Source organism: Zonotrichia leucophrys, chromosome 4 (assembly GCF_028769735.1).
Source record: "Zonotrichia leucophrys gambelii isolate GWCS_2022_RI chromosome 4, RI_Zleu_2.0, whole genome shotgun sequence".
In the NCBI taxonomy this organism is placed as follows: Eukaryota; Metazoa; Chordata; class Aves; order Passeriformes; family Passerellidae; genus Zonotrichia; species Zonotrichia leucophrys.
This window is the reverse complement of record NC_088173.1, coordinates 38,174,669-38,191,376: the sequence shown is the minus strand read 5'-3', so window position 1 is coordinate 38,191,376 and position 16,708 is coordinate 38,174,669. Positions and strand designations below refer to the sequence as shown.

The 16,708-nt window shown below is 45.0% G+C and overlaps 1 protein-coding gene across 1 annotated transcript in view; it reads right to left on the bottom strand.

Annotated features, from left to right (window-relative positions):
• The window catches only part of AFF1 (ALF transcription elongation factor 1), a 76,527-nt gene that overhangs the window by 13,117 nt on the left and 46,702 nt on the right, over positions 1 to 16,708 (bottom strand). The window contains exons 8-20 of the mRNA XM_064711195.1: positions 14,052 to 14,106; positions 13,888 to 13,925; positions 12,329 to 12,485; positions 10,163 to 11,035; positions 8,451 to 8,548; positions 6,380 to 6,620; positions 5,503 to 5,594; positions 4,851 to 4,914; positions 3,921 to 4,057; positions 3,615 to 3,686; positions 2,902 to 2,995; positions 2,756 to 2,799; positions 1,736 to 1,980 (exon numbers count right to left, since the gene is read on the bottom strand). Coding sequence (XP_064567265.1) covers positions 1,736 to 1,980; positions 2,756 to 2,799; positions 2,902 to 2,995; positions 3,615 to 3,686; positions 3,921 to 4,057; positions 4,851 to 4,914; positions 5,503 to 5,594; positions 6,380 to 6,620; positions 8,451 to 8,548; positions 10,163 to 11,035; positions 12,329 to 12,485; positions 13,888 to 13,925; positions 14,052 to 14,106 — 2,210 coding nt within the window. The remainder of the gene's footprint in view (positions 1 to 1,735; positions 1,981 to 2,755; positions 2,800 to 2,901; positions 2,996 to 3,614; positions 3,687 to 3,920; positions 4,058 to 4,850; positions 4,915 to 5,502; positions 5,595 to 6,379; positions 6,621 to 8,450; positions 8,549 to 10,162; positions 11,036 to 12,328; positions 12,486 to 13,887; positions 13,926 to 14,051; positions 14,107 to 16,708) is intronic.

Genomic DNA, 16,708 nt, shown 5'->3' with positions numbered 1-16,708 from the left:
CTTTCTAATACTTGCCAATGCAGAAGCAGGGAACGCATTCCCTCAGATTTTCCTGCTTTTGTTTACAGAATCCATGCCCTCCATGGGGAATAGAAGGAATTCAAAGCCCCTGTCTGAGCAAACAGAAGATAACCTGATCTGTCAGCACAGCACCATGTGAAAGGAGAGGGACTTCACGTCCATGCCTGCAGCCTCATCTTGTCCTTGCAGGGATCCACAGTACAGCCTCGTGATCCACAGCGCTGCTGTGAATTACAGAGGAGCTGGCACCTGGCAGGGCACCCTCCAGAGGGCACTTCAGCTCTGCACCAGTGACTCGGACAGCAGTTACAGCTCGCTGCTTCCCAATAGCTTAGGGCTTCCCTGCTTATAAGATTTGGATAGCTAAAGGCTGCTGCTCTTTCTTCCTCTTCTTATGCCCTATGAATTGCATAAAAGAATCAAGGATGTGGCCTTTTTTGCTCATTTTGTGTTTTCACTCTCCATGCCTCTTTGTATATCACACTGATTATCAGTCAGTTCCAGGTCTGAAATGCTCCCAGCTGTCCTGAACAGAGACACCACCACCAAGCCTACATGACTATTTACAGGTCTCTGCACAGATCCTCTCCCTACAAAGTATTCAGTACCCCAGTCATCATCCCCCTACACCAGGACCAGCCAACAGAGCGTTTTGAATTAAGTCTTGACTGATGCAAGGCTGTGCTCAGGCTGCCCTCCCACACATTTTCCTCCATGACTCACTCCTCTGGCTTATTAGCACCATCCACTGCTCCTATGTGCCAGTCTTTTATCAGCCTTTTGAGGACAGAATCAAAAATGCCACACATGAACTGCTGCTGCAGGCACAGATTTGCTCAGAGGACAGCCAACAATCAGTTTTTTATTCAAAGGTGACTTGGAAAGCCTTTTGATTTTAAGCAACTGCCTCATTAGTGTGAGGATTTTTACAGCCTTCCAACAATCCAGCCAGGCACATTGTGCTTATTTTCTTTTGCAGGTTTGCCAACAGGTCATGGCAATGCATCTCTTCACCCACACTGGCTCACAAAACTTTGTGTTGTGTGGAAAATGACACTGCTGAGGCCATGTGGGATGACAAGGTCACAGGCTGGACTGCACCCACCCTGTGGCTTTTGTGTATTCACCACTGCTTGGACCAAAGGACAATACAACATTTTTAACAACAAAACTGTAAAATAAAAAAGTTGCAGCAATTCTAGGAATTGCTGCTGGCAAATACTGGGCACCTGCCCAGCAGGGACTCAAATTCAAGTGCTGCTCAGCTTCTCTGTTAGGCAGAAAAGCCAGCTTCACCGTTTTCAAGACAAAATGAGCTGGAAATTTAACAAAAACTAAAACACAAGGCTACAGGCCAAAATGATACTTTTAAACCCACTCAGAAAAGCTCAGTGCCCCAAAGAGAAAGACAGAAAAAACCCAAACCCTTTACAGTTCTTGTGTTACCACCAAGCAAGTTGGCTGGTTTCCTGCACTCGACACCCTCATGCCTGAGCTCTTGGACATTTGAGGATGCCAAAAAAACCTTTTAATGGGAACACTCATCAATATCACCATCAAGTATCTCTGCCAATATACTCTGGCAGAGATATTCAACATATTTCATGCTTTGAACTTTAAGTATGGTGCTTGTTGCACTGAGTGTCAGGATTGAGGCAAATACACACATAACCATGACACATGAGACAGAAAAGACAGAAGGGCAAAAACTTACCTTTATTCTTCCTGGCCAGTGCATCAGCCTTTTCCCAAATTTCATATGCATGGAGGATATAGGAGGTGATGTTGACATAGGAAGAGGTGACACTGGAGATATGACAGGAGACAGTGACAGTAGAGCCAGCGCTGTTGCCAATGCTGCTGTGGCCAACGCCGTTGCTATCATTTGATCCTGGCTGAGAACTCACAGATCCAGCAGGAGAGGGTATTGGAGAAAGAGGAGAAGGCAAGCCTGTGCTTCTGCAGCAGAAAAGAAACACCATCATAAACATTCAGCTTCAGAGCTAAACATCTTTCCACAAGACTGCCTCATGCCAGGAGCTATCAGGTGTCACCCAAGCCTGCAGCATGGAGTGAACTGCTGAAAAGTGAGATGTGTTCAGCTACAGCACAAGCAATTGTACTTTGTGCAAGGCCAAGTTTTTGGAAGTGATTTAGAAGGACTCTACTCAACAAGAGAAAATGTGGGACCAGACACTGAAAAGGGCCACCCATCCATCTTCCAAAATCTACACCTGCTTGTGAAAGTCCTCACCAGATTGCCCAAGTGTTTTACCTAATGCCTTCCAAATCAGGCACACTGAAGCTCCCCTCCTGAGGAGGCTGGAGCTTTTGGCAGCTCCTTAGAGCAGCCAGGTCAGCCTACACACATTTATTTATAGACCCAGGGCAGATAAATGTGGTCAGCCGGCCGCCTTCCAGACACAGCCTGGCTCAGCACACCCCCACCACTTCAACCAACCTAATTTTAGTCTCTGGTATGACAGGGCTTCCACCACTGCTCTCAAGAGAACACTCACTTCTCAATGAACTATCCTGTGCAAGGTGGGCAAAAAAATGTAACTGGAATCAGCACCACTGTCAAAGTCCAAACAACCTTCTCTCCACCACAGATTTTGAAAGACAAAAAAATCGTTCATTTCCTCTCTGCCACATGAAATGACCACAGAACACAGAAAAGTCCCTACTCATTGTCATTGAAACAGACGCACGACAACAAATTTTTAAATCTTACCTTGCAACACCTGGAGAAGGTGCTTGTATTACTCTGAAATTACTCTGCAGCAAGGAATAAAAGTCTAGTTAGTTTTGGATTGTTCAGCTGACATCAGTAACCACCACAGCCATCCAGCTGGCAGCTTAGTGATACCTGTGCCCTACCTTGAAGTGGTCATTCAGGAGTCTGGAATACCTCATTGCAGTGTCCTTTTTGTAACCAAACATTGCCATGTGCAGAATGGACTGGCAGCGCATGCTGCGGACAGAAACACACCCGAGTGTCAGTGCTTGTGCCCAGCCCTCATCAGCCTTGAGGGATGCAGGCAGGCACATCTCAGCTCTACTGCAAGGTCAGGAAAACTCAAAATTTCTCCTCCTTCTGATCATGATAAAAAAAAACTTGATAAAAAAAAACTCAAGGGAAAGAATGAAACAAGGAAGGGCCTTCTCTGGTCTTTCATACAAACAGGTGCCCAGCTCTCAAAGGTGCCAAAGGCTGAGTAAGTCCCCTTCCAGAAGTGCCTCATCCATGTTCAGCTACAGTTTCACTTACACAGCTCAAACATGGACAGCCAAATCACATTCTTTCACCTTAGGTGAAAGCCCTTATGTGCTCTCAAGTTACCAGGAGATCAAATTTTAAAGCCTGTGCCTTCTACATGTGGTCCCTTGTGATCTCCCAGCTTACTTTAGAGATGTTTAAATTCATTCTGGTTTTTATACTGCTTTTTTTTATGTTCCTTTATATTGTTTGGTGGTTTTTTTCCCTTGCATAACTAACTCCCATTTAACTCATTCCTTCCCCCCCTGGAAGCAAGGGACCTTTCCCTCAGTTCCAAAGCAGTGCACAAAGGAGCAGAAGCACAGTTACTCACCGTAACACAGCAAAGATTTTTCCGTGTGAAGAGACTGAGGAGTCTGCAAATGGTTTCAAAGTCATGATGAATCTAGGGAAACAGAATAAACAGGACCTTGTCAGCCACCAGAGCACTCTGAAGCTCCACAGTTCATGAAAAAATTCTGCATGCCATTTTCTTTAAAGCAGTTGGAAAGAGAGGAAGCCTGCCCCAAGTCCTTAGTCCTGGCACAAGGAACTCTGTAAGATCTTGAGCAGAGTACTGTGTGTCAAAATGCCCTCCCCTCCAAACATGCCCAGCTGTCACCCTCTGAAAGGCACTTACTTGATGAGAACTATGGTGTCACTGAGTATGCTGTAAGCTGATTTTGGTTCCAGCACATCTGATTCCAAGGCAATCCCATATTCAATGAATAAAAGGGCAGCCTCCAGGTAGTGAAAGGCCTTTCCAGTCTTGTCAGTCTGTTGGGAAGAAAATTCTCACGTTTTACTAAGACCTAACACACTTCTCTCAAGTATACTTGAACTCTCTTTTCTTCCTAGTTAGGCAGGATTTGAAGAAAGAAAAAGATTTCAGTCTGACCTCTGGGTGAAAATTAAAGGGTTCTCAGCAGAACCCTTAATGTGATCCCAGTCTTCAGCTTTGTGGGCTCCATTTGCTCAATGGTTTCCTTGAGTAATTTATTATCTTCACTTTTTATTGGACACTGTTGTGTGGTCTTGGAGGCTTGCCTCACAGGGGGGTTTTCCACTGCAGCATTCCCTCACTTCATTTTCACAGGTAAACAGAAAGTAGCAAATGGACATTATCTGACTGAGATATATATCTGCCATAATTAGCAAAGCAACATGTTCACTTGTGCACACTGTTAAACTGCACAGAGCAGAAAAAATCAGATCTGCCAAGGCCACTTCCAAGTCTCAGTCACCAGCAAATCAATAACTGCCTGACTTTTCTGACTTTTTAAACTGTCTTAAAACTAACTGTTCCATCTGTTTTCCAAGGATGCCTTTAGAGCTCTTAGCAAAGCCCTTGACAATGCCAGATCTGAATCCCATTTTCTAGATGTGTTTGCATCCCAGAGAAACATCTGACTATCTGGCAAATAAAGACAGCCTCCCAAGACATGACTGACACACTCCATGTATGGAGTATGGAAGTCCTGGTAGCCAGTGATCCTCATTCCCACCCACACAGCTACCAGGGCTGAGAGCAGGAGCTGGTCAGCATTCCCAGCACAAGGTCAACACTTACCATTGCATCAGCTCTGTGCTTCAGCCTCTGGGCCTGTTCAATGTAGTATTCCTTTGAATGTTGCCTAAATTGGGGACAGAGAGAAAAAACAGATGAAAAAGGGTAGGATAAATATCAGTTGTACTTTCCTATCTAGAGGATGCTATGGGGTGATTGATTTCTCAAAAAATATATGTTGGAATAATATTGAAAATTTACATTTAGAAATAGAAAAATTCCAGAGGCAGGGTTTCCATGAGAACAAGTTAAATTCCTCATTTCCATGGAAAGACAGTGGTTATATCATCTATCATTCCTCAACTACAGACCCATAAATAAATTTTAATTGAAACAAAGTAAATTTGGCAGCAACCACACACTTATCTGAGACCAAAACTTGTATTCAAGTTACTTGCTTACATGAGAGAAGGTCCCTAATTTCCAGAGCAGCTTCCCTCAAACCAAAACTGTTGTAAAATTTTGCTTTCTTGTAAACCTTTATTTTGTCATGGGTGGCATGAGAAGGCAGTACAGGGCAGATCTCACACATCTCTCCCCTCTCTTTCCTCCCAAAGAAGTGCTCAGGACAAAGCAGAGCCCAGAGTGGCCTCATGGCCAGCCCTGCCTCATGCCTTCAGGAAGTAAAGAGGAGGGGTGTCAAACAAAACCTTACTTTTCAAACTTGAGCAGAGGTCTCCTTGGCTTAGAGGTACCATTTGGCATAGAAGGCACTGGGAAAGGCTTTGTGACATCACCTGCAGATCCCTGGAAAAGGACAGAGATAAAGCTGGTTAGAGAAATATGCCTAAAACAATTCCAAAGCCCAGCTTTCCCAAATTTCAAGTGAAAATGTTTATCTGTCCCAAGCATAGTCTATTCTCCAGGCTCTCTTCCCCTTGCTTCTCACCTGACTGCTTGTCATGCCTAACACCATTCAAAGTTCTCCCAAGCTCAGAGAAATTCAGAGCAGGTTTCCTTGCACAATGACTAAGAGAGCAGTGAGGCTGCAAGCAGCACAGTTTTCACGTCCTCTAGCCAAGGCAGAATGATAAGATCTATTCACATTTATTTCCACCTTAACCACACAACAATTGCTAATTCCCATTACTAACTACAGGGAAAAGGAAAAAGCAAACAGTTAGAGCCAGCTAATGCAGTGTCCACAGTCTGGCTTAGCACACAGAGCAACATCCCAGACCACACGCCCGAGCCTCCAGTAACCAAATTTTGTAACCCAGAAATGCAAATAATCAGCTGCAAGGATCATGAACCATTTTGTAAACAAGCTATAAAAGCTTACACCTGGGTTGTAGTCAATGCCATAGGTTGCTTGTTTTCTTATTTTTAAGCAATCCCCTCTTTCTTTTTGTAAGCACACTTATTTTTACATCAATACATGAGTATTGTATTAGCAGTTGCCTGCAGTCTGAAATGGTAATTAGCATAAACATGACTCTCATGCCTTTGGAGCTTACAGAGTATGTTTCTGAAGAGAATCACATATCACTCATGCTGGAGGAAACATCCCACCAGTTATCCTGGATACCTACTTTGATGCCCTTGGACAGTTCCGTAGGATTTCCCTCCACTTTCCTGCGCTTGGCAAACGAAGGATCCTTGTGGTTGCTCTTGCTCTTGGCAGGGTTATCCATGGCAGGCAGCTCATCAGTCTCATTTCTGGGTCTCTTCTGGGTCATCTTGGCTGACTTTGGGGCAGGTTGTGCAGCAGACATGGATGGCAGTGGTGGGAGCACATCTTTCTTCTGGATTTCACAAGAAGCTTTTGATGCTCTGGAAATGGGAAGCAAATTCATGAACATGTTGTAAAAACAATGTAGGGATTTTTTACAAACTTAGTTACATCATGTGCCAAATCTGTTTAAACTCCTCTGGAAGTGGGAGATGACTTGTTAATACAAAGAATTCAACAAAACTTTGGGGGCTACATTGTGCTTTAGACAGCAAATGTTCACCTACGATCAACATACAAGCAATCTGCTTTTCAAGTAGGAATAAGTCTCAGAACTTGTCCTTGGAGAAACACTTGTAACCAGAACATCAGGACATTGCAAAAAAAGCCTGCCTCCAACACAGCTCCTTTTCACTCAGTGAGGGAGGTGATTACAGCGACTAAAACCCCTGGGACAAATCACCCAACAAGGCAAATGAACTGCAGCACTGCCTGCCTCTCCCCCTTTTGGCAGATGGTATTTTCTGTGGTCAGAGATACTCACCCTGACACTTGATCCTGTATGTGCTTTGATAGCATTAAGCTGAGTTCCTCCTTTAAGACTTGCTAGATCAACTAGACAACACTCACAAAGTTGAGAGAGACTTAAATTGCTATGCTTTAAATGGCAGAGATTATCACATTTAGTAACATTCCATTTCTGATCACCTGAAGTTAGGATGAGCAGCCCTAAGTAGCACCAAATAGTTCTAAACTTTGTTTCATCACTGCTCATTTACATACTTTTTATTCAGTTTCTCGAAATTTCCAAGGAAACACTGAGCAGGGAACCCCAGCTTGTGGACTGAAACATCAGAAGAGGAGGAAATGAAGTTTAACCAGCGAGGAGGCTGAGGTCTGATGGTGCACATCCTGCCTCATTCTGCTGTGTGTGGGACAATCCTCCCCCTCTTCCACCACACACTTTTCCCATGGTTTGGTTCCCACTCACATCAGACACATGCTCCCAAGCTTCTCCACCTGGGCACAGATGATGCTCCACAGAGCACAGAACCATCACCTGACCCATCCAAGTGCACACGCCTCCCAAAAATGCATCCTATTGTTCCCAGTCCAAAAACCAGAACATGACTAAAACAGGTGCTCATTTTCACTGAGAAAAAGAGAGGAATAAGCCCCAGAATTAAAGCCCTTGCATGACTACCACAGTTCAAATATCCCTTCACCCAACTAAACGGCAGTCCCAATTCCTCAGTGCTTCCAGAGTGAGTCAGTGTTTTCTCTTCAGAAAAGCAGTTTACTCCTATTGTCAGGACACAAGCCTCAACACTGCATACCAATCCAAGGCAACACCTCAAATTCAAGCCACAAGCAAGCAGGAATTGAATGCAGTAGCCCATGGCTGAGGCATGAGTCTCTCCTCTTGGGAACACTGCCCAGTTGGAAACATGCTCTGGGAAGCAGTCACTGGAGCAAAGGGCTAGTCAGAATGCTGGCAGTGCTCTGCTATGCAAATTACAGGGGGAGCTCCAGCAGGGCTACCAGAAGCACTGCAAATGCTGCACTGGGAAAAAGGAGGAATTCCTGGTCACAAAGGCCACCTGAAATTGCAGACAGTCAGGACTCAAAAGGCACATCGGTTTTGTGTCCATTGGGTCACTTAGGAAAACAAGGCAAAGACAAGAGGATGACTTTAGTGGAGAAGGGAAATGCTCACTGCCCTTCCCCACCCACACCTACAGAGCTGCTTTCTGGACTGGTTGCTTCCTGGATGTAAAGACAAATCTGCTGTAGATCAGGTTTCAGAAGGAAAATTATGTTAGAAGCAAACTCATGAGTATAAGGATAGGAGATACACTTCCTTGATCTTAGCTCTTTAGGAAAGACTTGGATTTATTCACCCTTCTGCCATTCCAGCACTGTATACTCACTTCAATTTACTGGAGTCTTTGTTAGCTGAAGACTGCAATGATTTGGGTTTTTTTTCAGATTTCATTTTCTTCCTATCAGTCTCCTCCTTCTCTTCCCTCTAATAGGAAGGAAAAAAAAAAAGGAAACAAAATCACTTAGGTTTTCAAAGCTCACATAAAATACAGACCAACACAGCTAAGTTTGATTGAGTCTGGTTAAAAAAAGAAGAAAAGATACCTTACTGGAACCAACAAATTGCAGACCCACAGCACAGAAGATACAGATTGCAAGCTCCTTGATAAGTAACCTAAAATGACATTTTATCTAATTTTGCTTGGATAGATTAATTGCTTTGCAGTGGCAGGGATGGAACTGCTAAACCTGTTGCTACTAACAATAATCAAAAGCAAGGCACTTTCATGTGAGATACTCCACACAGGTACTCCAGATGTGCAGGGGTTTGGTTTTTATCACCAAGATGCTGACATAGGTGAAATTTTAAAGCACCAGTAACTTAGGGACCCCAGAGCTGATGCAGCACTGCAGGTGGGGTGGCACCAGAGAGGAGCAGAGGGGGCACAATGCCCCTCCTCAGCCTCCTGACCACACATGTTTGGCTGCAGCCCAGGACACGTTTGGCTTTCGGGGCTGCAAGCACACACTGCTGGGTCGTGTCCAGCCTCCCATCCAGCGGAACCTCCCACTCCTCCTTCGCCAGCATGCTCCCAGTGAGCTCTTCTCCCAGCCTGCCCTCATGCCTGGGACACAGCCAGCTTTGTGCCACTCACAGGGGTGTGCTGACACAGAGTCTGTCTCTGGCAGGGTGCTCAGGACAAGGCTCCAGCACTGGGATCACATCCCTGCACTGTGTTCCAGGTTACCTGACCCAGCTGGCTGCTGTGAGACCTGAGCCCCCGAGGGCACTGATGCACTGACAGAGCTGACAGTGAGGCCCTCGGGGGTGTTCCCTGCAGTCAGGCACTGAGATTGCAAGAGAAGACATGTCTAACATCAAATAGCTCCTCTCCTCTGTCTCTTAGACAGACTGACTGCCTGTTTCCCTTTGTCCCATTGCTTTGCAAGAGCAGGAATTTCTGAGGTCTCTCAAGTTTCTTCACAATTTTCCTGCTCTTCTCAATTCTCCCTCACAACTACAGGAAATTCATAAAATTGCAAAACTAAATGAAACCCAAACCAAGGTTATTCACCCACCCATGCTGAGCCACCTGCTCTGTGAGGACCAAAAAGGGACTCAGGGACTGAAATACCCAGAGGGAATACCCATTGCCCACAAGGTCTGCAGCCAACTCTTTGTGCAGCTGACCCAGCTGGCTGGAGATACATTCATAGTCTCCTCTGGGAGTCAGCTTTTCAAAAAACACTTGTGAGCAATGATCACCTCAGTTAAATAAAGGGCTCTCTTGTAATTCAAGGGAAAGCCACTGTTACAACTGGTTTTATTCTCTGAGAAAACCAAGATTTCAAGAAAACAGAGCAAAAATATATTCTAAAATACTAAAACAAGTTAGACAGCTTACAGGGCTTTTCATTTGTTCAGGAGGGGATTTGTGACCAACAAGAAACATCTGCAGACAGTTTTGATTCACATTCCCCTTGATAATAGCTTTACAGAAGGATAATGGCTCTACTCTCAACCTATGGGAAGTCCACATAGGCTTTTCAAACATCACATCAGTCCTTGTACCAACCCAGCTCCCACTCCATCTCTCACCTTCTTCTTTGCAAGGGACTCCTCAGGAGTGTCCGTGGCTTTCCTCTTCAAGTCCTGCTTCCTCACATCAGGAAGGTCCTTGGTCTCTGCTTTCCTCTGGTGCCCATTTTTCCTGGGGGGCTGAGGGACTTTTTCCAGGTGGCAGAGATCTATTTTCACCACGAGGTGCTCACGGCTTGGGGGATCCCTCACTGGTGAGAGCAACTTCTCCCCGAGAGACAAGGACAACTTCTCCCTGTGCAAATCCTGAGGCCTGTGCCTGCTGGTCCTGAGGGGGGCTGTGCCCTGAGGAAGGGGACTGAGAGCATCCCGTGCCTGGGCATCTCCCATGAGCCTGGGCTCCAAGAAAGGTTTGGCTTTGGCCTGGTGGGAGCCCTTGTCCTTTTTTCTCTCAGAGGGCTCTTGAAGTCCCGGTTTTGGGTCTTTTCTGTCATTGGATTTTGTCTTCACTGTTTTTTTGACTTTTGGCTTGTCCCTGAAAGACTGGTCTGTGAGCTCCAAAGGGCCAGGCTCACTCTCCACCTTCAGGCCCCTCCTGGGCCCCTCGTGCCCCAGGGGCTTGCTGGGCCCTTTGATCCCCACGGTGTGCCTGGCCGAGGGCTCCTGGGAGCGCGCAGGAGCCTTCTGGCAGCTGCCTTTGGTCGGGAGAGGAGCCTCCTGAGGAGCCCTGGCCGCTGGGCTCTTGTGAGGAGGCTGCCTCAGCTCAGGGTGCTGCTGGCAGGAATTGCTGCTGCTGCCCCGCTGCTGCCCCCTGCCCTCCTCAGGCCCATCCCCTCGGGCAGTGTCCCTGGGGCTCTCTGCTGGCACTGCTGCTGGGTTCACCTTGGTCAGCCAGTTGTCCAGCTGCCACTTATTAGAAGTTGGTGGCTCGGGCTGCAGACAAAAAGAGAAAGGGAGGATTCAAACCTGATGCCTTTATGGGCTGTTTCCATCCTAGCACAGCTTACCAGAGCCCTGGTTCTGTTGTCCAGAGGTCTCAAAGTGTTTGCTTTTGCATGTGAAGAACTCACTATAAACACACAGGCCATGTGCACTAACTTACTCTAGAGTATCATGGATGAACAGTTGGCTGAATAAAAAAAGGACAAAAAGGTCAACGGCAAGTAGCTAGGACTTCATTAGTATTTTCAAGACAAATCAGGCAGAATTTAGTAAAAGACGAGAAGTATAACATCTTCCGTCAAAGACACAATATTGCAGTGGGCACAGTCTGTAACTGCTGGAGGGAAAAATATTAGAGTGAGATGGAAAGATAGGCTGTCTCAAAGCTTGTTACTGGCTTCTCCCTGTTCATGCACTTCTAAGGTGAAAAGAAAGAGAGCTAGAGCTGAGGGGAGGAAAAATAAATTACAAGGGTCTTTGTAAGAGGGACCTCAAACTGCCAGTGGATTGTTTTGCATCAGCTGTGGTCTGCAGACACAGCCATGTACTTCCCAGTACCCTGAGAATGTTGTGCAACCTGAAAGAACTGTTTGAAAGCATGGGACATGAGCACTTCTGCAGCAGATTTTTTTAAAAAATGCACAGTCTCAACAATTATGAAAGTTTCAGGCACCAAGTTCTGTTTGTCTGCTTTTCCCAATAAAAGCCTCAGAAATGCCAGTGGAGCAGTATCCAAGCCAAATTCAACAGCAGCAAGGCTAAACATATTCCAGCCCTTTCTGCAGGTCTGATCCCTTCAGCTGCAACCTGGGAGAAGCTGAATCTGTCACTCAGGCACAGGAGCTGCAGGGAGGCAGCAGCTCCTCTTAAATTATCAGGAAACTGGTCTCATTCTGACACTGCCCATAAAGGCACCCAGAAATCCTGCACAGGCAGAGGTGGGCCTCACACAGCCCAGCTGTGCTTTCCCTCTGTGCCTTCTCTTGTGTCCCCAGTGAAGGCACTGATTCCCCCAAGAGAGCTAGATAACTGTGCCAAAGGACATGGGGGATGCAATGCCCAACAAAGGCTGGGCATCTGAAAGTCTCATGTTGGTAGTGAGGGTAACTAAGGTTGACAAACTCTAGAATGGAAGCACAGGGTAAGAAAAGTCGAGTGATGCAGCAAAGATGTCAAGGGGACAGCTGATCAATGAGAGTGCTGCAGGTCCCCTGCCCTGAGTGCATTTGACAGCAGAGTGGGGCAAGGGCTGTGGGAGCCCCTCTGCCTCTCGTGTGCATTCACCTCGGGTGCCGGCGCTCGCGGGGGCTCGCTGGTGTCACTGTCACTCGAGGGGCTCTCTGTCTCCGAGTCGGAGGAGCTGTCTGAGTCACTGGTGCTCCCTGACTCCGAGCTGCTGGAATGTGCTGATGCCACGCTCTTGGGCTGGGACTGTAAGGAACTGCAAGGCCATTATGAGATAAAATTAGAAAGCAGCATGGCTGAAGGTTACTTATTATATTGACAGTTTTATTCAAAAACAAAAACTCAAATCCCATTATTTTGGTACTGAAATGAGAAGGTAGAATGCCAGAGAAATACATTAGCATACTCAAAAAAATAAAGCACCAGAATACAAAATTGCTGGAAGTAATAAAACCTTTAACTCCAACCCAGTCAAATATGTAGCAAGATGCCACTACTACAATGAGGAGCTGCATTTTGCCAACCAAACTTTAAAAAATACTGAAACTGCCCAGTACTTTTCTGAAAAACTTCCAATAAAAGTGAACAAGGCAGGAACATATACTTCAGGATGGTTTCTGTTTTTTCTGTTCTCCCTCTTAAGTTTTCACTTCATCTGTGTTACTTGGTCATGCTGCTGTAAGCACTTCATTAATAGCCCCATTAGGCAGCAGCATTTCTTGCAACACACTGCTCTAACAAAAAGTGTTTTCTCCACACTGACAATGGAGTGGATGGAATCAAGGAAGAGCTGTCCCTTTTATGCACAGTGTTTTTCTTTTTGAAATGGGTTTTATTAAAATGTAGATATTTTAACTTATTTTTTCTACTTTGGTTTCCCACATCAGTATCAACACATTTGCATGAGTTGGAGGCAAACTCCTTGCTGATCCAAGACTGATATCATGAGAACATTCCTATTTTAAGAGTTTGCAGAGACACAGATCATGGCAATCATGATCTGTGTTCTGCAAGTCTGACTATGTAGCCTACTCTTGTGCTTGAAGAATATACACATCAAGCCCAAAAAAAAAAAAATCTATGTCAGTGCTCTCATACAGGAAAAATTTTGAGCTTTTCCATCTTTCTTCCTCAAATGCTGGCATATGGCTGTTCAGTCTACCTTGAATATTGCCTCTGAGTAACAATACATGGCAGGAACAGCTTACAATCAGCTTCCTTATCAGGAGGAGCTGAAACAGCCTCAATGAGTCTTCCTAACCCTTTCCTGTTCTTTACCCACTTGGCTGTCTTGGGCTTCCTTCTGAGCTAAAACTGGACTCACATCTCACCCATGGCCACTACAGCTGAAAATCCCATTAGCTGCAGTGTGGTCTATGGACAAACTGGTGGAGGGGAGGAAGAGAAGAGAAAGGAGCAGTTGAGGAAATACAGTTCTGGTTCGGAGGCAAGATCCAGCATACCTGAATAACTCATTTCTAATGGGAGCTTACCAGAAAACCCCACACAATTAAAGCTGACTTTCAAGAGTAGCCAGAAACCAAAGTCTGTAGCTACAGGAGAAACCAGGAACCCTTACCCTCCTACCCCACATATAAAAATGAGTTTTGTTTTTCTCCTTATGTGGTCTAGCTAGTAGTTTGGGAACAAACCTGTACCTTGGAGGAGCAAGTGAAGAAGGTGACTTTTCAACAACCTGTTTTGTTCACAAAGACAAAGAGGAGAGGGGGAGGAAAGGTTAGCTCAGAACTCAGAACAATGCAACAAGTGGTGATGTTTAAAGGGAAGTCTGTGCCTAGTGTATAAAACAGCTAAAACCGACTTGGTCGTCACCACTCTCTTCACTATCACTGAGCTGCAGGTCGTCCTGGAGCATTCTGAAAGACAACCAGAAGATAAATATCAGCCAAGGCAGACACATTTTGAAGCAGCAGGCAGTGATAAAGATTTGGTTTGTACTTGCCAAAGCAAAACAACCTCCCCCATCTTTTCTGAACATTTGGCATGCTCAATCTACTAAACTGTATCATTACCTGAAATGAATGGTTAAAATGTTTTACTCTTTTTTTTTTTTTTTACTGGTACACTAAGAGACAGTCATGCTGTCAGCCTGCACTGGGTCTCCAAGAAAGCATCAGAAGTACCAGGAGATGTGCAAGTTCACACACTCTGCTCTCAGAGACCGCAAATTTTTCTTCTGTCCCAGGGGTTCTCATTCTGCTGCCCAAGTCTCCTATCACACATGTGTAAGTCAATGCCAAGGTCAAGCCTATCTCCCATCTCCTCTCTACTCAAGGAACTCCATTCTCCTGCACATTTCAGCAGTACTGTCAAGCAGTTCAGGTACTCAGAGCAGTTTACAATTGGAGAGGTGTGAGCTCTGTTTCACTATTGCTAGAGAAGAGAGCAGGCTGCCCACAAACATTTCCAAAAGCATCATTTAGTCCTGTGGCTGCAGGTGGTAACTACCGTTTGCAATTTTTAATTAAAATGCTGGAAGGGAAGGAGAGGAATTCAAAGCTCTCCCAGATTGTTATCCCCCTCTCTGGCAATTGTGCAGGCATCCCAAAGGAGTTGAAAAATAGGCAGGTAAAACCTGGCTATTCAAAAGTATAGTTATTCAAAACTTGAAACTAGCTGGCAATTGACTCCTCAACCCAGATTACTATTCAAGTGTCCTTCCAAAAATGGGATCAAAAGCTTGGGAGCTGAGATAGAGATTTTAATCAATCAGGACAAAACTTGACTCTGCTTATTTCAACCTCATTTCAAACCAAGGACTTTCTGTGAAAAATTTTTTTGCGGCCAAAAAAGAAAAATAGGACTGACCCCTCATGACAACATGTTTTATAGCAAGAAAATAACTATAAATGATCCCCAGTGAACCACATCACCCTGGAAAAAGGGGGAGAAATTAGGAAAAAGTCGTTGCTTTCTTTGTTCATTTTGACTGCCATTCCCCTGTGATCTACCCTCGACTGCCTCATTTCCTCACACACCTTCTCACTGGAAATCACCTCTTGCCTCTTCATTTAGAGTAAACACTGAAGGGAAGCACTATGAGACACCACCTTGGAAAAGGAGAGCTCCAAATTTCCTACAGAAGGCAGACAGCCTGCAGCAATCCTGCACGAGCCAGCTCTGCTGTGGGCCAGAGCCTGAGCTCACTGCCAGACAGATGAGGCACAGAAATGAAAAAAGAACAGTGACAGCACAGGCACTCTCCACACTTCTGGGCAGTTTGGCTAACCATCTACTGGTATCTTAATGAATCCTTTTTATTTTCTTTTACAGCTCCTAGGGGGAAGGAGTCCTTCAAAGATGGTAGTGAAGAAACTTTCAGGGATGCTAAAACATGCTGAAAGGTTTTAAGTTTGGTTTTGGGGTGTTCTTTGTTTTTTTTAGTTTTGTTCCGTTTTATTCTGCTTTAAGAATTGTGGACTAAAGACTAATTTAGAGGTAAGAGGATAATCACAGAATCATAGAATGGTTTGCGTTGGAAGAGACCTTAGAGATCATTTAGTTTCAAACCCCTGCTGTGGACAGGGACATGCAAAAACACTACCTAGATCTCTTTAAATCTGATTTAACTGTTTGTAAAAAAAAAGTCTACCTTTTCTATGTGAGCTGCTAGTAAATAAAATACATCAGCATAAAAGAACACTGCAACTACTTATGCTCTATTTGGGATCAAGGAAGAACTCTGAAACTTCAAGTCATACTTCTGCAATAGTAGAAAAAGCCAGTTTCCACAAAACAAGATTTTGACAAATTGTTAAATAGCCTAGTTAAAGAAAATAAATCTGCCTTAATAATTTTAATGCTCCAGTTAGCTCAGGAATAATAGATGCCAAGGTTTCATTTGCAGGACCTGTTCATTTGCAGCTTATGTACACACCATTAATCTCCCTAAAGCTATTTAAAAAGAGTTCTTTTAGTGAGAGAAGCGGCACTAAAATTATTATCACTTGCCAAACAACCTCACTGAAAGCACAGGCTGGTCCCTCCCTGCTAGCCAGGTTAAAGATGCATCACCAAGAATGAGCTACCATGTCTCCTTTTCAAAGAAGGGCTGCTTCCATTCCAGCACTGCCAGGTGCAAACTTCAGGGCTGCATTCAAGAATGAAATCCATCTGGGAAATCCCTGCACGCTCTGAAAAGCTGAATGCTTAATTTGGGCACACAGATGCCCTGGGATTTCATCTTCTAATTAACCAGCACAATCACTGTTTGTTTTCAGGCAGCTACACTTTGCAACACAAGCTACTCCAGGCAGCTGAATTTTCAGACAGTCACGTGCGCTTTGAACAGCACAGAAAGCCAGGCCTGTTGTGCCAGAGAAAACAAACACAGAAAAGAAGGGATGGATCACTTCAAGGGAAAGATGTAGAAGAAATCCTCAGGCAAACTTCACTCAGACACAAACCCAGGCCACCCTGTTCCTCCTCCAAAGACTTCCACTGCCTTTGCTGACCATG